This window comes from Syngnathus scovelli, chromosome 13 (genome assembly GCF_024217435.2).
Source record: "Syngnathus scovelli strain Florida chromosome 13, RoL_Ssco_1.2, whole genome shotgun sequence".
NCBI classification, from domain to species: Eukaryota; Metazoa; Chordata; class Actinopteri; order Syngnathiformes; family Syngnathidae; genus Syngnathus; species Syngnathus scovelli.
Genome location: NC_090859.1, coordinates 8,382,477 through 8,408,480, shown reverse-complemented (window position 1 = coordinate 8,408,480; position 26,004 = coordinate 8,382,477). Strand labels below are relative to the sequence as shown.

The window sequence follows — 26,004 nt, the reverse complement described above, 5'->3', positions numbered from 1 at the left end:
AACAAAACAATTATTTCTGTAAGCAATATGGTCTCTGGGAAGATGTGATTGTGAAATATATTAACATTACATTATGTGTCCTACAAATTGTGTCCGGAGGTGTTTATTCACTCCAACTGCAGAATATGAAGAAACATTAGTTGCATTTCATAATTTATTGTATAAGGACTATTGTGTTGTGAAATTACAACAAAGCCAGACTGCAACATCAACCTTGTGCAATAATCCGAAGCGACCACAAGAAAGATTCCCTCGCTGCATAACACAAAATTGTTTGTATTATTTGTTTACAACCCACACTGCAATTAATCAGAGAGAAAGAGAGACAGAGAGAGAGTTTATGTGCATTTTGATTGATAACAATTCAAATGCAGAACTGTGCTCCTAATCGTCCATGCATAATCAGTATTTATAATGAAAAGTTGTTGCCCATTTTTAGTTGATGCGAAAATGAAGGGGATTTATTTATTTATTTTTTAATTTTTTTAGCCAATGACACAACTAGCCAACTGGGTCCCGATGTCTCTTAGAGTAGTGACTCCCAACCACATTGCTGTGGTGCATATGTTTTAAATTATTCAGTTTCACTTAATTGGCCTGGAAATTATTATTTAAGATCTCCGAGTGTGTCTTTCTTCAAGTTTAGTCAGTGTGACCAATTAAAGAGGTCAGGGTTTCACACTGAGAAAGTAAATGTTTGAGTATACTAAAATGAGATGATCATTATTTCATCAAATATACTTTTTCAGGTTGTTGTTTTTTTCTGGTGGTGTGCAGTGAGATTTATTTTGTGAAAAATGTGTTTCAGCTCATTAAAGATTAAGAAACATTTAAAAAATATGCTCCATTAATTGATAGGATTATGTTTGAATGCGTATTGGAAGAGGAAGATAGCAAAGCCATGTCGTACAAACTGTCAAAATATGCCAGGCAATAATCTCATTCAATACTGTTTTTCACTATTAATTCATCTCAATTAGTGCCTTTTACTTAATCACGCCTTGCAGAGTAGTGATAAAAAAAGAATTGGCATAAATTTGCAAAGAACATCTATTTAAAAACGTGTTGTTTTCCCCTCCCTGATGTGCTAACAATGGCAGACAATCCCAAATGGGAACATCTGTTTGCTTTCATTTGGATTTGGGGGCTTCATTTCGACCTGTGTCAACAAGTTGCATGTAGCAAAACGAAAACATTATAATTTATCATTTACCTCATTCCCAACGATCTTGAAATGTAAATTTGCTTGCGTGGCTTGGCTCGATTTGCTTTTGATTGGTTCAATTGGTCATGAAAAAAGTATCGTCGGGCACTCAGTATACTTCCTGGCACAGTAAGGAGACCAGTTAAAGATCTGTTAAACGCTGAGCCATCTCATAAACCGCAAACATACAATTGTTTACTATTACTGTGAGTGATCCGAGAAATTATCCCAGGCAAAGAGCCAAATGCTGCTTCACAAACATTATCTGATCAGCTGCCAACGTTGCTATATTGTCCGTGCCAATTTAAGCGTTGAGAAGATAAGAAGCCAGTTGCTTTAAATGGATGCTGTAATGCTTAAAGGTCAGCCCAATGCGGCTTCACCCAGAGTAGACTGCGGATCACGAACAAAAAGCAAGAACCAATTCTAGAAATCACTTTCAAAGTCATCACAAAGAAAGTCTATCACGGGCTCAAATTGTTAATCTTGTGCCATTGCACTCTTGCCTTTTAAGGTGAGTGCATTTCTTCATCCTCCAGATTTGGTATTGTTGCAATAACAAAAGCTGGCCTTTTCTTTTCTCAATCAAAGTCACCCCAAGGGGCTCATTGTCCAGGCTCTCTTATTGCCTTGTTATCAACATGCTGGAGCATTGGCCCGTTGTGACACCGCTATAAATATTGACTTTGCCCTTCTAATCATGGCTTTCTGTGAAATGTCACCGACAAGCGCACTGGCAGTTACCACAATGAGAGATCTTTTTCTGCACACAATGTATGTTTTTTTGGCATTATTGTCACCCCCAACGATGCTGATGCGGTGCAGTTATGATCAAGAGTTGGCACCCAGGACTCGTCAAAAGTCAGCAGCAGGATATACAAGGACCACTACTACTACTACTACTACTACTACTACTACTACTACTACTACTACTACTACTACTACTACTATTACTAGCCCAGAATGGCAACAAGGTGACTCATACTTCCATACTTCCATCTATCAGCAGCTCAGGACTACTGAATGCTGGCAAGGTGTTGCATCACTGCCAGAGGAGAGTCATCTGCTACATCACAATTAGTGTGTGTCATTAGTTTGTGTCAGGGGGTGTCATTTGAGCTTTGTATTTAGACCCGTGAAAGATTTTTGGTACACTCACTCATAAACAGAATAGAATAGAATAGAATGCCTTTATTGTTAATGTACAGCAGGTATGCAACAAAACTAAACTGAGATTTCAGCTTTTCTGAGAACTCCCTGAAGTAGATGGACTTGTGTTTGAGTGCATCACAAAAACTCCATTTTATGTTTCAACCTTGGTGTGCCACAAAGCTCCGTTCTAGGGCTCTTTTTCTTTAGCCTTTATATAATGGGCACCATTCATTACTGGTTGTCTGCAGATGATGATGATGATGTCTGGTCTGTGGAAATAAAAATTATATTGCATCAGATTTAAATAGCACTTTTCTGGACACTCAAAAACGCTCGAAAGACTCAAACAAATGTAAAATCCAAGCTGTTAAACATGATAGATGTCCATCAGTAATGGGTATGTGTGTGCATTTACACAATTTGTTCCCTTTTCTAAATAAAATGTAAACTTAAATGTGACTGCACATGGCCAATTGGCAACGATGTTTGCTTCATTACTAATGGAGAACATGGAATGCCATTTTTCTATGAACATTTAACCAGGCTCCATGACAACAGGCAAACAAACAAATGCAAGGCATTATCAAAATGTCAAGGCTTCTTATGTAAAACTATGAATGCCATCCACATACAGCAATTTACCCTCTGTAAGTGCTCATCCTGAGCTATAACTATTCTTCCTCATCTTAATTTATATTCATTTAAACGCACACTGGAAAGAAACATAATAGTTGAACTGCAATTGGGATTAATGATTTTTTTAAATGGAAAAATACAATCATTAAAATTGTATTTTTGTAAAAGACAAATGCTGATGGCAAATTCTATATGCAATTTATAGTTTTCCAACATCAGTATTTCACACATTGGCAATTTTAATTATTTTCATAGAAGCGTGGCTTAAGTGCATATGACCTTGAAGTTGTATTTCCTCAAATAATGGCCCTTTCTCTAATGGATGCTCTGTCTCAATATTGTTCAAATATGTGCCTTTCCAAAAATAGATGACTTACATGATGGAGAAACAATTATTATCTCAATTCATTGATACTATCATTCACACACAGACATTAAATAGTAAAGTGTGGAGGCTGGTTTGACCTGGCTACTAACTAAAACAGAAGCACTTACCAGACCAGTCACTTAAATAGTTTAATTTTGTAGTTACAGGTGTCAAAGTCAAGGCCTGAGGGCCAGATACGGCCCGCCATATCATTTTATGGGGCCCGCAAAGACAAATTGTGCATCAAATTCGTGTGTCATTACTAGAATTGCAAATTGTCTTCCCTTTTAATAATACCTTCTTTTTTTTTTTAATATTTGACCAGTTTTTACTCATCTGATTTGAAAACCAGCTATTTGTCAGTTTGTTTTGTAGCTTTTACTGTGTATAATACGAGGTGCTCATACATTTACGTATTTGGGTTGACAGTCATAATGGCCCTCCGAAAGAAGCTATGACTACAATGCGGCCCGCGAAAAAAATGAGTTTGACACCCCTGGTGTACGTTGTAACCAAGTTGCCAATGCAGTGTTAAATTTCTGGTTCATTTTTTATAGTGGCCTCAGAAGACTGGATGCCTTGATCCAGACATTTTGTGCGGCATTGGCTCCTTGTTGCTCACTTCTATCACACACACAAAGACACAGCCACACTTATCAGGCCTAATTCCCTGTTGTAATTCACAAGGACGAGGCCTCAAGACAGCATTATCTGACCTCACATCTTTGGACTCTTCCGATAGGGAGCGGTGCGGTGTGTGAAAGATGAAGTAATGGCTGATAGGGGCTTTGGGAGATGGGGAAAGGCAGAGATGATGAAAATGTGCATTAGTTCCTTTTGGTGGCAGGAACAAAATGGAAAGGTTGAACCGTTGCTGTGGAGTTAAGATGGAGGGGGTTTTCATTCAGTTTTTTTTTTGTGTTCTGCCATAATCAGATTTTGTGATTAGGCGCTGGCTTTTAGTTCAGTGTAATTTCTCCAGCGATTTGCATGGATCAGCCTATTTGTCCCTCTAGGTTAGATCGTTTGACTTTCATTAAAAAAAAAAAAAAAATCCCTCACAAATGGCGATGTAATACATCAGCAAACAATATAACCTCTTTTGGTTTGTATTCCGCTTTTTAATAGCTGAACAAGCTTGCCAAAAGGGACGCTAAGACCCATTTCCACAATGGTCTTTTTTTTTCCCCCCTCCTGAGTCCAGGTGATGGACAGACTTGCTTTCCCCAAGGTGATTTGGCAGAGTGGAAACACTCGGCCAGAGAGCCAATGCTTGTCATTCCAGTTGGACACAGAGACGAGAGCAGACGCTGAGGCACCTGTCACTCCAACATACCGCTGTGAGATACTGTGGAAACACATTTAAAGCTGAACAAGAACGGAAGGTTGTGTATATATTCTATATGACATATTTAGCTTTAAGGGGTCAGAGTTGGACAATTTGTAGAGTGACAGTTTTGGTGCTGAGCCAGGTACTTGTCACACAGTGTACCTGCTAAAATTTTGTCATACCCATTTTCATTGAAATTTGAAAGGACTCATATTCTGTTATTGGAACTTTATCCCTTAGCCCCAGAACGGCGACGACCAACCGATGCTACGACAGATCAGGGCCATGTCATAGAGCAGGGGTGTCAAACAAATTTATTTCGCGGGCCGCATTGTAATCATAGCTTCTTTCGGAGGGCCATTATAATAAATGTATGAGCACCTCATATTATATACAGTAAAAGCTACAAAACAAACTGACAAATAACTCATTTTCAAATCAGACGAGTAAAAACTGGTCAAATATTTAAAACAAAAAAGATATTATTAAAAGTGAAGACAATTTGCAATTCTAGTAATGACACACGAATTTGATGCACAATTTGTCTTCGCGGGCCACATAAAATGATGTGGCTGGCCGTATCTGGCCCCCGGGCCTTGACTTTGACACCAGTGTCATAGAGGCTGGCTCTGCACATTGAGGATACAATGAAAACAGCACCGTGCTTGATGTTGATGCGTTACTGCCTATAGGAACCTCTATTCTACGAAAAGGAATGTACCAGTTGCACTGCTAAAATGAAAGCGGACAGTACACAAAAGAAATCGTCGCATCAGGCAGCAAGCAGGATCACATTTATGACACAATAACAAAAAGCAACAGCATGCTCACTTAGTGTGCCATGAAATTCTGTAGCACAAAAAGCTGTTCCAAAATGCATACAAATTCTGTTTACATTGCCGTCCAATTCTTTTTCATCCAAACATTTTCTAGAAAATGTGATCCTTTCGTCATCCTGGTTATTGTTGGTAGAATGCTAGAATAGATCCCATCTGGCTACTGGCAAGCTGTATCCTGCATTGCTCACCAGTCAATCACAGAGCACATCAATATTTATACATTGAACTCCAATCTGGTTTGGTGAAAAAAAATCATGCCCCGTCATTAATGTTGGGTCAAATCAGTTCTAGCAGGATAGCAAGATTGGGCCTTTCTTTATCCTTGACAAAATAGAACAGACATATAGAAATGTGTTCAAAAAGTGGAACTCAGAACAAAAACAAAGAAATAGACAGAACCTCCTTGGTGGAGGTAATGATGCCAGTTCAATCTCCCTCTAAAGCAGGAGGGCAGATGCTGGCTGGTAGTTTCCATTGTGCACAGATGGTAACCAAACCACAGAGCATGTGTTGTGTTTTGACGAGAATCGCTGCATATAGAAGAGGATTTGGATCATGAAGGCATATCACAGCTAAGCATATAAAAGTTCAAGGTTTTCTCCAGCAGAGGTCAATAAAGAAAGAAAGAGAAAGGATAAGATAGCATCAATATACTTATTTGAGGTTTCAGAGCTGTTATACTTTTAAAGGTTTGATCAAATTGTTTTCTACAATCAAGTAGATTGCTTTTGGAACCAACTTAAGATAATCACGATTAACTGCTACTGTTGATCAATCTTATTTATTTTTTTACATCGTGCCGATTTTGGCCTTATTCACACATTGTTGCCTTCTCGATTCAAATTTCAGATAACTATTAATCAGGCTGTCACTATTGAAAATGTTTAATCAGTTATTCTATCGATTATTCAATCAATTAATTGAATAATCAAATCACATTTTGAAATTGTATAATAGAAAATAATTGAGAAGTACTGCTTTAAGAACATGTTCCAACCATTTGTAATAGACACAGTCCAGTGGATAGTCTTCTCATCTCAACATTCTTTTTATTGTAACAGCCCTTTTATATTGGGAAAAAAGGGTCAGAAAACAGCCAAGAAAAATCTGAAATTAAAACTGATGTTTTATACAACTTGCAGGCATTTCATAATATAAAACTTGATTCCAATTCCAGAAATGTTTGTTCTGTAAGTTGATTTCTATTTCCAAATTGTGCCACGCTGTGTTTTATTATAGATTAGATACACTCGATAAATTGTACACATCGTGGACAAGTTCTGTATTGATAATGATTCACCACCATATTCTCCAATTTTTGAAATGGGCTTACTCTAACACAAAGATGACACAATGCGACCATGGCTGTGACTCTACCGTCGCTTGTTTACTCGTAGCTCTTCTGCAACAAAGCAATGTGGTCCCATGGTGTGAATTAAAGTGTGACAAGAGTGTTTGCAAGTAGCCGTCCTGCTGCTTCCTCTTCTGGTGTTCTATCAACACACATCGATCGCTTACTGCTGTTGCCAACAGAGCTTGAGCAAAATCCACCAACATGAAGCGTATAGAGAATGACACAATGTGAAGAAACAACAAAATAGCAATGATTTCCAATCAGTGACGACCATTTCTACATAGACTCATAAAGATCAAGATTACAATTAAAATAAATAAAACCTTAAATGAGTTTATATTGCTATTGATGATGATCATGATATTTTTTATGAATGAGAGTGTGGTTTAGCGAAAGGTGGATTTTTTTTTACTGAAACATCATAGCTCTATGAATTATAATGCAATTGGAAAATCATGATTGTGCACGTTTTTATAGTTCAAACTTGAATAATAGCTCAAAAACCTAATGTGCTAGAAAAAAAATTATGTACATAAAGCCATCTCTGATTAATTAAAAAAAAAAAGATTTTGATCCATGATATTAAGTCCAACAGATAATTCAGTGTAATTTAATGTATTGTATTCATCTAGCACTTTGTATTAATTGGTTGCCAAGAAGCTGCTCCAATTTAAAAAAACAAAGATGGTTACCAATATCTTAAAGTTATCATTGAGCTAAAATATTCAGTTTATTCATGATATAAGACAAGTATATCCAAATTCATATTACCAAGTGGTTATAAAACTGCAGCGGTGGGGTGGGGGGCATGGAGGAAGTTCAGGATAAACAAACCAGTAGGTCCTTAATTCTTTCTTTGACAAAGGAGTCTTGGAAGAATAAAGGTGTAGAATAAATAAATTGAAGGCTGAACAGGAAATTGCGCCCGAAGTAAGTTATGAGCAAGCCCAAAGCTCATTACTCATCTGCACTCAGACAGAGTGACGGCTAAAATTAGTCGGTAGCTTGCAAGCGCTGCATCTTACTTAAAGCCTTCTATTCGTCACAATTCATATTTCCGCTCTAGTTCTTGGAACTAACACACGGTTTTACTTTGATGTGTTTAAAATGTATTTTTTTTAACGCGTTTACTGTGAACATGTTTTTCTCTATGACACTTCATTAGTATGCAGCTGCTATGGCAACATTTCCATAATTGTGTGTTGTTGCTCTTCAAAACATATGGAAGTGTGACTTAGGGGCAAGTTGTGCGGCTTTTTCTTCAAAGTAGCCATCCACAAAAAGATTAATGGGCGCGTTTGTCTGTGCCATCAGTCGTCCAAGAGCCGCCTCTCCTATCGGCATAGTGTGATTTATGGACATCCACATGCGCGTGATTTGGAAGTGGGAAGGGAGGTGGTGTTGTTTTTTTCCTCATGAAGATTAAATTTTAAATTTTGTGACGAATGACCTCCCAATGTGGGTTTTTATTTAACATTCCCTTCGTGCACACTCACTAGTCCATGCATGTCCTGTATATTCTCTACAGTGCCACAAATATGTTGACTCTGCATTTACTCGTCCATTATAAACATGTCATTTGGACATATTGCTGAATCAAGTTTGGTGTATATTATTTCAATATTTTTTAATATCCTAAACTGTAAAACTATAATAGGTAAACACAAAACTTAACTTTCTCAACAAGTGACGAGGTGTATTTCCTTTATTATCCATATAGTGCGTGGGAGACAATTTCTTTTTTGCGATGGTAGACATATTGAATGGAGCGTTTCGACATGTGGTTCTCCGCAGGAATTTCCTTTGATTATTAGAATAGGTGCAGGGAAAAAAAAGAGGGTAACAGGCTAAAACTCCCAGTTCGTGTATGTGCGTGTGTTTGTGTGTGTGTGACTGAATAAATATAGGCAGCCTGCTGCGTAGGACAAATCTGCATTAGCAATGACTGGAAGGCACACCTGCACTGTAAAGCAATGAGCACATTTCTCATTAATAGATTAGATTTTGAGCTGGAGCTGGTGAAAAGTGCTGAATCAACGCAATGATATTTGTATTTATGATATAGTATGAAGTGGATACCAGTACTGTAAAACATCCTGCGCTACCCTCTATATAATAAAGCTGATTCATTCTGGGAATTCAGTTTTATTGTTTTTTTTATCCGTTTTCTCAGGGAGGCCTCATCGCCCTGCTCCTGCTCATTCTCCTCTTCACCTTGGTCCTCTACACCCGCCATCGATGGTGCAAGCGTCGCAGGGTCCCCCAGAAGAGCGCCAGTACAGAGGCCACTCACGAAATCCACTACATCCCCTCGGTACTGCTGGGACCCCAAGGCCGGGATAGTTACCGGGGCTCACGGAGCACCCACCAGCACGGCGGCTCCGTCATCGGCGTGCCCATCCGAGAGACGCCCATCCTGGACGATTATGACTGCGACGATGACGACCCGGTGGTTCGCTCGCTGAACTCCACTCCCAACCAGCTGCACAAGAAAGTGAGCGACGGGACGATCCAGGACGACTACGGAGTCGGTATCGGCTACGGAGGACACACAGACACTAAGGAGGATGAACTTACACATTCTTTTGACAAAAGAGGTAAGTGCATGAGTAAAAGAGACACACCTTCAATATGAGATGATGTTTCAGATATGTACATTTGAATGACCCCTCGAGGGATCAATAATGACCATTTTATTTTATTCAAATTTTAAATGTCTGCTCAGTGGTGGTTGTCCTCTTTTCCTGGGCATGATTTGTACATCAGTAGCGCCAGCTCCCAGATGGCCCAGCCTGAATGCGTAACTTTGGCTCTGATCAAGACCACCCCCGTTTACTGCTAGCACAGCATGTGCTGCTCACATTTGGTTCCATAGTTTTACCCCGGCTCGTCGGTGAAAATCGCTCACGCTTAAACGACATTAACTCCTCTCTTTATATACTGTTTTCCCTTGTATCGTTATATCATAAAAAGGGGAGACAAATTCATTTTTACAATGATATAAAACAATATTACTGGCCGAGACAGGAGAGTGGCAGGGAGGTTAGCACAACCACAGATCTGAGTTGAGTGGTTTGAATTGATGTCTGTTTTCTTCAAGCTTCTTCCCACACAAATAAACGTTAGGTTCATTGAACATTGTAATTCAGTATCTCTCAACCTTTGTTGAGCCAAAGCACATATTTTACATTAGAAAAATCAAAGGGCACTCTACCAAACAAAAATGTCAAACAAAATTGGAAAAATATGGTTTCTGTGGAAAATAATGTTCTTGTTCTGTCTGTCATTATATGACGTTAGCAAAGATAGATGAAGAAATATACAATAGTTGTAGTTTATAACTAATCATTTTTAGAGAAATTAATTGAGATTTGATCATTTCCAATGGTACACCTGATATTTAAACGATATTTCTAATATCTAAATTCATTGAAAAACACCAGAAAGTCACCAAACAACATTGCAGAGAAATCACATTGCGGAATCTGCCTGAAATGTTCAATACACCGTATCACACCCAATAGGAACATCTTTCATGTGTGCTGTAATTGAATGTGTCAACGTCAAGTGACCAAAGCCTGAGTTTCTGTTGCTTCTTGACCCTTGCAAGATATAATCAAGGCGAACTGAAGAGCGGAGGCGAACATGCTCTGTTTGTAGCATCTGTTGATATCCTGTTGAAAGTGGGGCACTTTTCTCCACGGTTGAACTTGAATAATTGAAGTGGTATGCTGACAGAGATGGAGGATGTCCGGGTTATTTATGCCATTCTGAATCTTGCAGTGGTGATGCTTTAGAAAATGTAATTTCTATTCATACACTCATCTTGCTTGCCAAATTTTATGTTGTTAGTTTAGGAGAATAGGATTTATAGAAAATAATCTGGTTTTCATTTGCACAAACTGGACACATGAAATCACGTATTCAAGACTGTGGGGCATAGTGACTACACAATATCAACATGTTTTAAGACAATTTAGAATCTGTTTTAGTCTGTGTGGGGGAACATTTTTTTTTAGTTTTTATAATATAATTATTTTCATACATTGTATAGTTTGGGCTGAACTTATGACATAACTAATGGAAAGCTGTCTGAGGTCGTGATACATTTTGATTGCCTTTGACATTGGTTTACCAAAGTTAAAATTCTTCAATTCTACATAAAAAGCTTACATATTCAAAAATGCTGCAGAATAAAACACTTACCAAGATTAATAAGTGGATAGTTTAAAAAAAAAAAACTTTCAAATGAATCCTCAATGACAAACAACTCAGGCTTTAGGTTGATACATTTTGGGTCTGGAAAGAAACACTCCTTTATGAGCTACTCTATAAGAATGAAATTCAATTTAAAATCTGATAAAGAACTCAAGTTCGCTCTTGTGTGTGTGCGTGTGTGCATGTGTGTGTGTCTGTGTGCATGCGTGTGAGTGTGTGCGTGCGTGTGTGTGTGTGTGCTGCAACAAATCCGTGGCAAGGTGAATTGATAATAATTGTCATCCTGGTTAGTTCATTAAAATGCATCAGCCTGCTACGAATTTTGGATTTTCAAATAGATATTTAGCAATTTGTTTACCAAACATTTTCTATAAGATATTTTTTTTATAAACAATGCTGATAGTGGACATTTGTCTTTAAGTCCTTTCTCCAATGTGTCTCGGGTCTTCTATAGGATAAGAGACCGAGCAGGAGGTCTTAGAAAACAAGGCTTTATTCTTTCGACAAACCGAAAATTGGCTTAAAGAAAGCAACTTGCTTAATAAGCTAGACATGAAACAAATCAGCAGGGTCTTGCAGCCATGCAACAAGAGCAAACTGACCTATAAAAAAGTAACTTTTCAGGCAAAATCTAACATCTAGAATGCCGTATCATCGTTTGCTTGTTTGAGGTGTTATAAATCAAAGCATCTTACTCCACATGGCTTCCTTCTTACATTGCTTAAAGGGGCTAATTTATGTGTGAGCTCCCACTTGTCTGACACTTTCTAAGTAAGTCTGTCTAAGATCCCCTATGCGCAATTTGGCATTTTCCAAGAGACAGACCACAAAGCTTTTTAATTTGATGCCTCTGCTTCCCTATCTGCACTCTGCGTGAAGGGGGTGGCATTTGAGTAAGGGGGCAATTAACTTCTGTCCCAGCGGCTGATCTACACAGCAAGACAACCCGGACAGAAGCCTTTAAATACCGAGTTGCCTTTTTTCACTGTCATTCTTGCCACGTTAATTTGAATCCAATTGTATTATTTTAAAGGATTAAGGAGCTCGCGCTCGGTACTTTGTTATTCCGTTGTTATTTTAGCACCTCCAGCTATGGCACACAGATTGAGATCCATGCGCTTGTCATGATGTTTGAATTAGGTAGTTAAAGAGTCACAAGAGTTATTACCGTTACACCTCCGGCATCCCATCTCACTACCAGCTTACTCCTTCAAGCTGCATCTACAACACAGTGTTTGACACTTTTCACTGATCATGTATCTGGAGTCACTGGGTTTAATGGTAGCAGTGGGATTTAATAGGAGTGATGTAGCAAAGGTTCAGAGACCTTATAGCTCTGTGCAATTGGTGTTAATTTATTCAGACATATTTAAAACACATCGCTTTATCAATCTTGAAATTAACCCATTCTGGTTTTACACTTTGAAACAGTACAATAATGACTCAGATCAACTAATGAGCGACCAGAAATTGTCTCGTCGTAAAGGATCTAATGTATTGTGGCATATTAAGCAATGAATCCAGTAATTCGGCTTCATTTTAGTGTACCAAAGTACTATTTATTTGAACACAGAAAATTTCAATTAACAATAATGAAACACTTGGCAATGTCATCGCCATTCTACTTAGTGGTTGAATAAATACTTATACCTTTATGAATACTCTTGTCAAATTCCGATTTGAATTCTGATGCCCCTATCGAATGAAAAAAATCAGTTTATGATAGTCGTGATGGTAGCAGCCAAGGTCACATTCTCATCCCGATGAAGGTGAAAATTAAATTAACTTGAGACTCCAAGCGATAGCCGTTAACTATGTCTGGTCTGTGGGGCGACGTCCGCTGCACTCTGCTGAACTTTTAATCAGTTATGATCAAGTAAGCATGCATTGTCTGCTGCTCACTAGCATTTTTAAAATTATTCTGAGGAAAAAAAAAATCAGATGAGCCTCACAGTGGCATTTAGTGTTCTGATGATAGGCCATAAGTTTCCTTTGGTAGAAACATATTTTTGTGGATAATGAGGCTAAAATGTCTTTTCTTTTTCTTTATATAAGCACAAATAAACCATGGAAAATTGTATGAAAGATGAAGACCACATACAACTGGATCACCAGCTTGCGCAGTGGCCTTTTGAAAACAACAGCGTCCTTTGTGCCCACTGCTCACATTTTCTTGATGAATCCAAAATTGCTGCATTTCCTTTATGTCTGTACTGAGGGCCAAATGGGTAAAGATAAAACAAGTTCAATGAGTGGGGAGCAGAAAAAAAATCGCTTTTAGATTTTTATCGTACCATTAAGATGTACAAATAAATAAGAAAAATAAATAAGGAAAAAAATCACTTTTAGGTTTTTATTCTACCATTAAGATGTGCAAATTTTATATTTTTTTGTTAATTGATTTTGCATTGTCAGCAAAAGATAACTCAGGCTGACACAAAATCAAATATATTGGCACTATGAAAAATGAGCTCGTAAAGCCAAAACGCTCAAATTGAAACTTTCATTTTTAGGCAGTCGGTCATAAATTTCTTACTGGCCACTGGAGTGTGAAACCCAACTGTATGAGTTTCATCAATTCTTTGTGCCGCATAGTGTTCTCTGGAAGCTGTGACGGAGAACATAATGAACAAACCTCCTCCGGCACAGTAGAGCATCTGATGCGGTTATTTGGGGGAGGAAGGACGAGAATAATTTAGGGGTCAATCAAGAGCAAGCTGCCAGGAAGTCCAGGTACAGTGCTGAGAAATGAAGACTTGATAGTAATCCGATCCAACGTCAAATCTTCGTTGGTCAGGACAAACAAAAATACGAAAATAAAATCCTTTCCAGTGCAAATGGCTTCACCACAGATCAATATAAGCGAGCTGCTTGCAGTAGCCTTCTTTCTGTCATCTTTTGAACAGTAGCTTCGACTGCTTACCCACCAAATAGTCGAGGATATTAACAAGCAGCACATAATTATTAAGCAGATGGAAAATGATTGCTTTAATGGAATTGAAGTACAGATCTAAAAAATAGGTCAGGGATAAAGTTGAAGAGTCAGGTTAGGTCATAAAAAATGTTTTTATGTTTCATGGATACCTGTTCAATCCATCATCCAAAATTCCACAGAGCATGGCAGAACTGCAAACCTCCCAAGAAATGGCCATCACATAAAGTGACAGGCTGGGAGATTATTGATCAGAGAAGCATACAAGAAGCACATCATAACTCTGGTGAAGCTGCAGGGATGCACAGCCAATTTCGGACAAGCTTAGCACATAGTTGAACTTTATGTCAGGAAGGCAAAAAGAAAGCCATAAGTGACACGCACATGTGACATTTACATTCCATGAATAAACTTTCAAGCAAATGGTCTACATTTACTGACCGTCATTTTTCAAAGGCTGCTCTGCGGATAAATCAAGAATGTTATTTTCCTGCAACCTGTTATTGGTCAACATACGATTTCCAGGGAGACTGATGTTGGCTCGCACTGTCTTAGAGTAACTCAATTGTCTCTGGAGCTGATGAATCATCTTGGGTATGTGATAAATTGGCACCGTATTGTAATTATATTTGCATAATGTCTCCGCGCTCCATTTCCACTGCAACGTGCTTGGAAAGTTCCCCACTAACAACATTTCTTGTTGACTTTGGAATCTTTCAAACGCCCACCAAGTCATATTTCGGTGTCTCCCCGGGTGATGTTAAGTTATTTTCTAGACCTCAAAGGAGCCTTGAGCAATTAATACACAAGCAATGAAAATCTTTCATTATTTTACATGGACTGGGAAATATATGTAAAATATGCTGCAAGTGTTAACAGTGTAGTTGACTGCTGCTGCTGTTGGCTACAACCTATTCGCAAGAGTTCAAAAAAAGTTAACCACTAAAAGACTTCCATTGAATTCATTTCTGTCACAATTTAATCTCATTGCACAATCATATACAGTAATGGTAAAATAAATGTAATGCAATTCTATATTAGAGGGCTAATAATAGTGAGTGCTATACAAACAAACAAACAAACAAACAAATAGATAAATAATTAATTAAATAAATAAATAAATAAATAAATAAATAAATAAATAAATAAATAAATAAATAAATAAATAAAGTCTAAATATATATATATTTTAGGCTGCACTTGATCCACTCCACTGTGTGCATGTGGCACATGGTCACATCCCCAAATGCAAATATCCCCTCCCAGCCCCCAATATTTAAGATCATTGAATTACAACTTTGCCATTCAATCAAATAAAGTACTGTAGTCAAAAGCTACCACTATTTGCTAATACTTTCTCTGGCCGAGCTGGTCATGCCACATCATGCAAATTTCCGGAATCATAGCCATGGATTCAATCAACATTAATCAGCATTTTAGATGTAGTCTCAACATAATGTAAGATCATCTTGAATACTACGCAGGGCTTGCAACTCAAAGTAATTTCCCACACAATTCTGAACGTCTACGTTCTGCTGTTTTGTCTGCCTACAGAGTTCACATGGGCTCAGCACTGTTTAATCCAGAAACACTCGACACTTCTTAGTCATGGACCTGCGCTCAGTATTCTGCCGACGTCTGCACCCATATGAGAACGGCACATGTCCATTTGATCCCTTTAACTTTTAAAATTCCACTGCGCCACTTAAAAAGGCCATCAAAATTGCATGGCTATTTACTTAAAGACCAAACTTTGGTGCTATATGCTTGACTACTTTCCCTTCAACCATTGGTATCAGCAGAACAGCTCCCTGCGGACCAAGATGGACTTTCATTTATTAATTGATCAACTTTCTTCTCCCAGAGGGGCTCTGATTAGACACGGGTAATATGACATTAAGGAAGTTAATTTAAAGGTTAAGGCATTTTTAAAAAATGATACGAAGTATATTTTCTTACATAAATACCACCATGTGCTCAGGTCTGAAGTTAATCCATTTTTCTTTCAGTTATATGTCATCAGGAGTGGTTGGGGGAGTGATGATCATGTTTGCCTCACAGCTCTGAGTTTCCTGGTTTCAATATCAGCTCTGCATTATGACCCAGTGCTTGCATGGATGTTTTGCAGGTACAGATGGCACATGCAAAAATGGCGGTGTATCCTGATTTCTGCACAGGCACAAGGCTCCCTTTGCCTCTTTGCCAATTTGGCACACCTCTCTGAATCATGCTGAGCGTTGTGGCGTAGCAAGGCTGTGTCCTTGAAGATACGCTCGCTTCAGTATAACTTTGGTGGAGGAAAATTGGTTTATATTTACGGCTGCTCTAAACATGTCTGAATTGTGGCGCAGCTGGTCTATTGTGATTTTGGTACATTTCTGGGCCATGTGAGTAAATGCCATTATATTTCATTCATAAATACAACGACATAGGGCATCATTGCCTCCATCGTAGAGATGAGTGCATTGAACTTATTATTGTTATAGTTTCAAAATCATTATACTGGTTGGCACGCTGCAAGGGGTGGTAGAGGGGTTATGTGAACCATTAGCACCAATAGATACATATTAAAATTGCCAGAGATGATCAGCAGCTCTTTCTGTATTTAATAAAGGGACCCAGTGCCGTTGTCTGTTGCCACATCAAGCACGGATTGCTGCATCCTTTTCCACACACGTCTCAATCAGTGATTTGAGTGCACCGCATTTAAGGAAGTAAAATAAGACACTTGAGTGTGCACGCTCACAACAGAGCAAATTGCCCTTTTTCAATACAACAGCCTGATGCACGTCCCTGTTGTGTTGTTTATCATAAAACTGACAACTTCGTTGTCACCGTCTCTGTGCCAGAAAACTTTAAACATTCATGTGCCTCTGTTGTTTGACAAATTTGAGTGCGCATTTTCTAACTTTAACAAGCCGCAGTCATTAATACCTCGAAATAAATGACCTATCCAATAAACCAAAGCAAACCCATAAATACAATGGAACAAACAAGGGAAGGTGAATTCTAGTATGATTAGCTTGGCCTGTCAGAATGATTTCAACTGTTAGCTCCTCTAGTGGGCCGTTACGCGTCGGCCTTCATCCCACTCAGGCTCTAATGAGCTATGATAATTTGTGTTTATCACTTTGAAGATTCTGCCTGTCTGGAGCAGGTCAGCGTTTGGTTCTATCTCTTCGGCATGCCTTAAGTGTGAAGGGACAGATTCATATTTTATTATGTCCCCGTGGCGAGAGAAGCGAGCTATAGATAGCTCAGAGTCCATGCGACACAAACAATCGCAAGACCCGTAAGACATCCATGTGGAGGCACAAGCCGGTAGACAGAGGCAACATGTCAACTTGAGATGGGACGCTGCGATCACATGCTTTGCAATGATAGAGACCTGAGTTGGCGTGTTTAAATCTCACTCGAAATAGAGTACCGTATTTCCCACACTATAAGGCGCACCGGATTACAAGGTGCACCTTGAATGAATGGCACATTTTAAAACTTTGTCCATACATAAGATATATACGTTTGACCCGCGGGCCGGACTTTGGACACGCCTGCTGTAGTGGCTCAATATTGGTCCGTATATAAGGCGCACCTAAGTATAAGGCGGACTGTCGGCTTTTGAGAAAATTTGAGGTTTTTAGGTGCGCCTTATAGTGCGGAAAATACGGTAGGTATATTATGAATAACCACTGAGATTAATCCTTCTGACATGGGGCTGCACGTTTCTTTATTGTGTATTGTCTGGATGTAATTTTCCCAAAAGCTGGTTGGTCTTCATTAGTCATTTAATGGGAAACATCTTGAGTCTTCTGGGTACTTGGGTAAATGGTGAAGAAGAGCTTTAAAAAATTAACTAATGAATTAGTGTGTGATAATTTGAAGCTATTCTCTTTTTTTCCAAATCATCCAAGCTGTTGAATACAGAAAATTCAGACTTTACCTTGCTTTTTGAACTACATGTTTGAATAGACCCAATATGTCGTCATATTTCCATGCAGAGAACATTGCCTTTACTATTCCATAAAGCACTGCTTGAAAGCAGCGCCTCTCTGATGTGTGATGTGTGAGCAGTCATCACTGTGAACGTTGCCTCGGGAGTGGCGAGGCTAGCCGTCTTCTCATAAAAGAAGCGGAAGAGAGTGCCAGCAATAGTATAGAACACCTTTTCCATCATCTTCCGTCTTTTCCCCTGTGGCACTGAAACACATAGGGATGCATTGGAGCATGTCAGCTTCCGGTTTACAGCCCATAAAAATATTAGAAGTAGAGGTCAGCGAAAGTATTCCAGACATAAGTATTGCTTTGTTCTTCGACATGATTGGGACCGGGCTGTCGAAGTCTATTCTTTGTTTGACAGTAAGCAATTGGAAGCAAAGACATGCGACTTGGCTTACTCTGTGATTCTCTTTCTTATTCTACCTACAACCCCTGGGAGTTATATCTGAATGGATTTCCAGTTATATTATATACAGTTTGAAAAGTTTTTCTCCGCCATTATTTTTCAGTATTTTTTAGCATTTATCTGCAATTTCTTAGGAAATGTCGTATCATAGCTATCAAAAGCAATAGAATAAATGTACGGTGAATCTTTCAAAATTACTTAATGTTATCGTTGGTCCATTTAGTATCATTTTGTAAAGGTTAGAGGTAGGGTGTTTGAGTTTGGGTGAGGCTTCAGGTTTGGGGATGCAGTTTAGGATTTGAAGTGTAGGTTTGTGTTTGGTTTAGAGTTTTAGAGTGTAATGATTAACCATTTTCCAAAACCATACGGGTCATATTTAGGTGATCGTTTCCGTTCCAGTAAGGTTAAAGGTAAGGTTAAGGTGTCAAGGGTTAGGGATTATGATTAAGGATTAAGATATGCAGGGATGGTGGCTCAGGGTTGGGTTAGTATTCTTCTCGTTATCTTATCCACCCTTTCCAGAAATGAATCATTAAAACAGCAATTAATCATTCTCAAGAGCATAAAGCTACAATAAATATTAAAATACTATACAGGTCAGATTTAGCGGGGTTAGTGGGTGAGAGTGTTAGGGCCAGTGTTTGAGGGTTAGAGGTCCAAGCTAGGGGTTTTGCCATTTCGTCCTTACAAATGTGCTTATTGCTCTCCAGGACTCAGTAACTCAATGGCGGATGATAAATAATGCAAAATTCCACATATATTTTGCAAGACAGCCTGGATTTCAGTGGTTGTGCCAACACTTGGCGCTTTCTCATCTTGACACCGCTTGGCCCTCATCTACCGTCTCTCGTCTCTTTTAGACACTCTCCATTCATCATGCATCCTTTGTCTTCACAACACTTTTGTCTTTGTCTTTGCACCTGTCTCACTGCTTAGTCCGTTTTCGTGTAGCTGTCACAAATCTGGAAGCAGCGGCATCAATGCTTCCTCAAATTGCTATACTCGACTTCTCCTTTTGGAACAATGGCACAGTGGATAAATCACCAAGGGAATCAAATGCTTTGGCTTGAAACCCTCTGCATTTCATCCTTATTGATCGGCTCTGCCATCATTTGCTTTCCAAGGCGTGAAGGGGAAGACAAAAACAAGGCAACGCTGATGCAACGTGATTGTTTTGCTTGAACTACAGTATGTGGGTGTACATGAAAGGTAGGACTACAAAAAGAAAAACGTTTGTGCGGATGTAATTTCTCCGATTCATTCACCCCCGCCCTTGCAGAATTTTTTTCCACCCTCAAATTGAAACAGCAGGGAATCAACAATCTTAAGAAACCTTCCCTGTCATTTCTCTTGTGGCTGCATCCGCTCGCATGAATACAAATGGTGTTCAGCTGTTAGTCAAGATGGATAAGAACAAGACAAGTATGCATGCGGAAAAAAGGTTGCCATTAAATTGGCATTCAGGCATAAATGACATGCTGACATTTACTTTGATACTTACTAACGTGAGCCTTTCTGCTGTGATGGGCAAAAACAAAAACAAAGCATGTTGTCATTGACAACAGACAGGGTATGGTTAGTATAATTTTTATTTCAGTTTTTGACAGTTTGCCCATGTCTCACCAATTGACATTCAAGATGTTGAGTCTCATAAGCTTTCGCTTGAAGCTTTCCAATAACGGGAAGTCTAATTGTTGGTTTTCTCTACTGTTTATCGGCAACAGGGTCAAAGGTTAGCTGGAGCTACACTGGTCACAAGCCACTCCTATCAACCTGAAGTCTCCGCATTATCTGATCCAAGATGCTTAGTTCGGCCCTTTGGATAGACTTTCACTGGTTCACTGGCATTCTGGGTCATAGTTTGTCAATACTACACTTTTTGCATTCCATTTAAAAATTCAAAATATTGTTTTTATCAGCCAAGGTCGTCGACACTGGTCGTGAATGGAGATAAAAGTTGTCATTATTTTTTGGGATGTACAATTTCAACAGGGCATGCAGAAGAACCTAAGATTAGCAGGAAATGTTCCTAGAGAGGTCTTGCTCTTTCTAAGTTTCTACCCAGAGATGAGGGAAATTTTAGCACTGTAAGCCAGATTGTAAACCAGATTGTTTATTTCTTCAACACGCCCGAGGGTGCGAGGCTTGGTGGGACAACTTTCGATTGTTACTTGGTCTTGCTGACGTTCAGTGTAGAGGAAATGTTCTTTCCCAAGTCAGAGAGAAAAAAGGGTCATAAGCTATTAGTGGAGAGTGAGAGAGAAAGACATGGTCAAAGGTTTCCGTTTCTGTCGGCAGCAATTCCCTTCGGCTACATTAGCGATTCAGTGAAATTATTCTGAGTGTCTTATGCATTATGGTAATTTGGGGGACAGCTTTTTCATTTGTCTTTTCTTAAATGAAACAATACTTCCAGGAGCTGCGGATGATTTGTATCTATCAAATGTAAAATTAAAAATACCTGATTCTTTGGACTAGCTTTTGGCACCTCTGCTATTTAACTTCTTATGAGGTAAATACCAGTATTAAAAGCAGAATAGGGTAACACTTATTTGATATTTAATTACAGACAGGTAGAAGTAGTACTTGACAAATATTAATTTTTCACATGAAGGTTAAAGGGCATTTTAAAGAAGCAGGGTCGAACCATTCTCTCTGCTAGAAGGAAGAGCCGTGGAAACCATATCTGTCAGTCAGTGTTGTGGGCTGAAATTGGCTCTAGGCCCCTTGCAATGCTGCACAGGATAAGCATGATTGATGATTGATGGGCAGATATGCCTTGATGGATGAATGCACAGATGCTGGATGAACTATGTTCCAGCAACAAACCATAGCATCAAGAAAACAAAGCAAACTGGTAGGATTGGGTGCAAGCAATATTAATTCTTACCGGTTTGGTTGTTTTGCATTAAATAAATACATAAATGAATAAATGTAAAAATTAATAATTTGGTGAATAGCTTTTTTAGTATTATTAAATAAGTGGTTGGTTGTAATCACTTATAAATTAATTGTAAATATTTAAAATGATAATCATTATTTGCAAATTGTTCATGGCTGTTCATTTTAAAAACAGGACCCAAATAATGACAGCGTATTATTTGAAAAACTAGTCACAGATCTGGACAAGAGAAAGTAAACTATACACAGGAAGAATTCAGTTTGGAATCCCTCCAATGATATAAGGGAAGCGCGATGTAAACACTTTAGATGTTGTGAAACTCAGCAAGGTGATATAGTGGGTAATGGATTGCATCAAAAGGCTTCTTAGAAGCGTATATGTTTGTTGCACACATGTTCTGCTGTAGATAAGCTGCCAAACTCAGTCCTCTTCAATTATCCTTCTTCCATTAGCTGGGAGTCTTTGGATTGCTTCGCCTGGCATTTTGATTTTTTTTTTTTTTTTTTAGAAGGTCAGGAGTTTTCACAGAGGGAATCAGTGGTTTCAACACAGCCTTCACATACACTAAGTAACAATGATGGATGTCTTGAGAGAGATACTCTCTTGGCAGCTATGGGCTTGTTGGATCTGAGGAGCTTTGATGAGTGGAAATCCCGATAGTCCAGGAGTCTATATTTGGACCAGAAAATACAGGCAAAAGTTCCTGTGTCCTTTGTTTGGAACTGCTCCTGCATGCCACATGGCCATCCTTTGATTGTAACCAAGGAACTGAGGGGTTCGCTCCAAATTTTAAGGCCTGAAGTAATATAAAATTGGTGTTGATGAAATGCCATAGTAAGTAATCATCGAATGTACGCTAAAGTGCACTCTTTTGTCTGATGTAAGAAACTTGAACTACGCTTTCACATGAGGATGTCAAGAACCAATTGATTAAATGTTCAGTGAATTCTCTTTCCAAGGGTTTCGATCTTTCCACATCTCTTATTGATTTTTCATTCAAGAAATAATGTGAGTAGAATTCTTCTGACCAAGGGCTTGAACTCAAGCTTCATAAAATGTAGGTAATTGTCAAATTTGTCAAGTACACCAGTGTTTAGTGTAAAAGCAGAAAATGATAGCCTGGCTGACATTCGGTGATTGATTCCATTTTTTTGTTATTTCTCTACAGAAAAGCAATACCTGCCACTTTATGTTCTGTCAGGGATTATTATTTGACTTTTAGAGCATCTTTTCAAGCCAAGTTAAACAAAAAATGTTACTGTTTATATTGTGAGGTTCTACTCTGCCTTTCGGATACCAAAGTCAGAAGAGTTTGTAATAATTTCCATTTAATGAATGTGTGGTTTAATTTGGAAACAGGGATTTCAATTATGTAACATTGTCGCATTGGGACAATGCTCCCTCTTTCCTTTGCCTTATTGTACTTATTTGAATACTTGATTGTGATCCAAATTGCACTAGCAATATTCCTGGAGAGAGAACTTATGTCAGGAAATAATTGTGGGGTGTTGGCACAGAGTTTATGAGTGATGTTGTTTTCAGTGTGGAAATGTAAAACTCCCGTCATAAACACACAGATGTATAAACATTATTCTAATCATATAAAACAGGGTTGTCAAACAATTTTTTTGTCACAGGCCGCATCATCGTCATAGTTTCCTTCGGAGGGCTATTATGACTGTAAACGCCTTATATTATATACATTAGAGGCTGCATAACAAACTCATAAATAACTAGTTTTGAAATCAGAGACCAGCAAAACTGTTCAAATATTTTAAAAAGAGGAATCACAATAAAAAAATGCTACCATTATCTCTATTTCATCAAGTGTAATTTGTAATTTTAGCATTGACACATGAAGTTGATGCAAATTTTGTATTTGCGGGCCACATAAAATGATGTGTGGGGCCGTATATGGCCACCGTGCCTTGAGTTTGACACCTATGATATAAAAGAACATTCAATTGTTTCCCACAATTTCAAACAGTACCCAGGTGTAATTGATTTGCTTTTGTTAGTTTTCTGAATCTACATCCACTCAAAGTGTTAGGAAATAATTCACATTTTTTGTCCTTATTGAAATTTGCCTTGATTTGATGTTTTGTTTGATGTCATCATGAATTACTCAATGTCACCTTTGTGCTGACAACGATCCAAAATAATATTAAAAATAGATTTATTTATTTTTTATGTTTTTTTAGATTTTTGAATTATTTTAAAATAGAAAATAAAGCATCTGGTAAAGTTAATAAACTATGTGATGTTTTTTACATACTTTTATCTAAAAAAAAAAAAAAATCTCAAAAACCTAGCCAAATTGAGTCCAGTTCGCACCAAAGCTGACAGAAGAGAGATGATTTTTTTTTACATTTTAAAGTTATCATTATCTTTCTCATCTTCCAAACAAGAATATTGAGCCATTATATCTTCTCTGGAGCTCAGCTGGAGGGATGCAGACGGAACAACTCCTATTGCACCAATTCTAAAGTCTCTGCACTGTTCAACTGTGTGCTTCAAGAGTGATTTGAAGAATCTTTATAAGCTTTAAATTGTCTGAGCCCAGATGGAGGTATTTCATCAATTCGTAAAGTTTGAAGCAAAATTCACAGCAAAGCTGCCTTTTATTATTTTGCCCCCAGCCTGTGGAGCAGACAGATAAACAAAGTTTATTGTGTTTCAGAAATACTTCTCATATCAGGTCTGGCCATTATATGGCAAAATAAGGGAATAACCATGCGTAGTGTCGTCAGCCTTTTTGGATGTCGAATGCCACAACGGTCTCGCTTTTATTCTTTGTGTAAGATCATTCGCGGTATGGCAGTTGACTTTTATACCCTCCCTTTTTATCTTTTAGTTTAAAGGAAAGTGAGCAGAGCTGTTTTTTTTTTTCCTCTCTCGACTATATAGTCACTTTGCCCAAAGCGAGGTGTTCGGGAGTCATCAATCAGAATGACTGAGACTGAGCCACGAGAGGAAGCGTTGGCAGGATCTCTGTAGAGAGATGAGGCAATATTGAATTGATGGGATCCTGTGAAAGCTAGGAATATAAAAAAGTACTTTTTTTTGTTTTAATGGGGCAGGCTATTGTCACGTGATGCAAACGATGCTTTCATTTAGGTCCTAAAGTTATTTTCAGCATACTCCAGGAGTATTCCTACAATTTTCCTTGAAAACATTTTCACGAGAAAGTGTTATGACGTTTTCACTCTTGTCATCCTCTGCCGCAGCTATTGACCCGAACAGAGAGGCCGTGGAAGATTTGATGCAGCGGTTCCAGGACAGCTTCCGCGTTCCTAAAACCCCGCCAGACATTTCACGCTACCAACACGTTATCCACAGCTCCTCTACCAGCCGCCGGAGAGTACCCAGCCACAACAGAGGTAGGACAGGAAGTTATTTTTATTTCAGGATAAATGTTACACATGTTACAATGTGTGTGTTTTAATATTGGGACATGGACAAAGTGGATCAAGTTTCCCCCAAATATCTAAGTTGACTTCTAAGCACCCATAATACAGATCAAGTGAACCTCAGAAGCTGCTTTGTGTTCAACTTGTGATTGATTTTTTTTTTTTTTTTAAATCAGATATTTGGAGGGATTGTGGGCATGGGCCATCCTCAATTTGTCTTCAATGTGGAAACAGACATTAGTTGGGATTTTTGGGGCTCTGATTCCCTTTAGTCTCCTCCTCAAAAGAGGAGATGGATGTCCTGTAGGATTTTGTGGGTGATATCAATTGACCGCATGATTGATGGAGTTAAATATTAACTTTAACCACTTAGGTCAATTTTAGTCTACTTCAATACGCTTGCTCACCAAATATACTTATTAGAGCAAATAATGTATAAAAAAAAGTAAAATAAACATCTACAGAACATGTATGTAAGGTAATTATCCTTATTGTTCCCATACTTTGGACGATATAATGTTAGGACAGTATTTCGTTGGAGTTAATTTCTCATACTGCATCCCCATCCTCTTAGTATATGATGAATAACACATCAATTTACAATATCTATGACAGCAGATCTTGATTTTTTTTTAATTGAAGGTTATGTACATTCAATGAAGAAGTATCAATAAACATGCCCATTCAATTTATTTTATGCAGTGCAGGCATTGTAAATCACATCATTTTCAATTGATCAATAACGATAACGTCCGTTCGACAAACCATTTGTATTCTATTTTTCTTAAGGCTGTTTTAATACATTCATACTAAATGTCACTGGGAACAAGGACAAAACAAATAATGGGGCAATCTGCACAGTAGAAAAGGTAATGTCCTCAGCTTTTGAGTGGGTGGAGGAACTGGCAGTATTGCAAGCATATGAGGGAGAGGTTGGCTGGGTCAGTAAGCAGAATGAGACAATAAACTGTCATTGTGTCACTAATGGTCTTCATTTGCTCCAATGGCTGGCTGCAGAATGAGCTGATAATTTCCATTGCTGTACTTCCGAGGACTAATGAGGGGTTTTTTTTCAGCTGAAAGTGCAATATAATTCCCCTTACATAGCAAAGGACCAAGGTAAGCAGGTGCAATGTATGCATTAGGAGAACAGCATTTCTCAACGGTCACTCAGCTGAAAAACTAAGGGACCAGTTTTGTCTGCTCAGCTTAGTTTTGCAGGTGTTAGTCTGCCCTCCATCTAGTGCCATTATAACTT

The 26,004-nt window shown here is 38.4% G+C and overlaps 1 protein-coding gene across 2 annotated transcripts in view; it reads left to right on the top strand.

The window, feature by feature from the left end:
* The window catches only part of LOC125979904 (astrotactin-2), a 150,406-nt gene that overhangs the window by 37,189 nt on the left and 87,213 nt on the right, over positions 1-26,004 (top strand). For both annotated transcript variants that reach the window (XM_049738757.2, XM_049738755.2), the window contains exons 3-4: positions 9,056-9,479; positions 24,564-24,716. In XM_049738757.2, the coding sequence (XP_049594714.1) occupies positions 9,056-9,479; positions 24,564-24,716 (577 nt within the window). The remainder of the gene's footprint in view (positions 1-9,055; positions 9,480-24,563; positions 24,717-26,004) is intronic.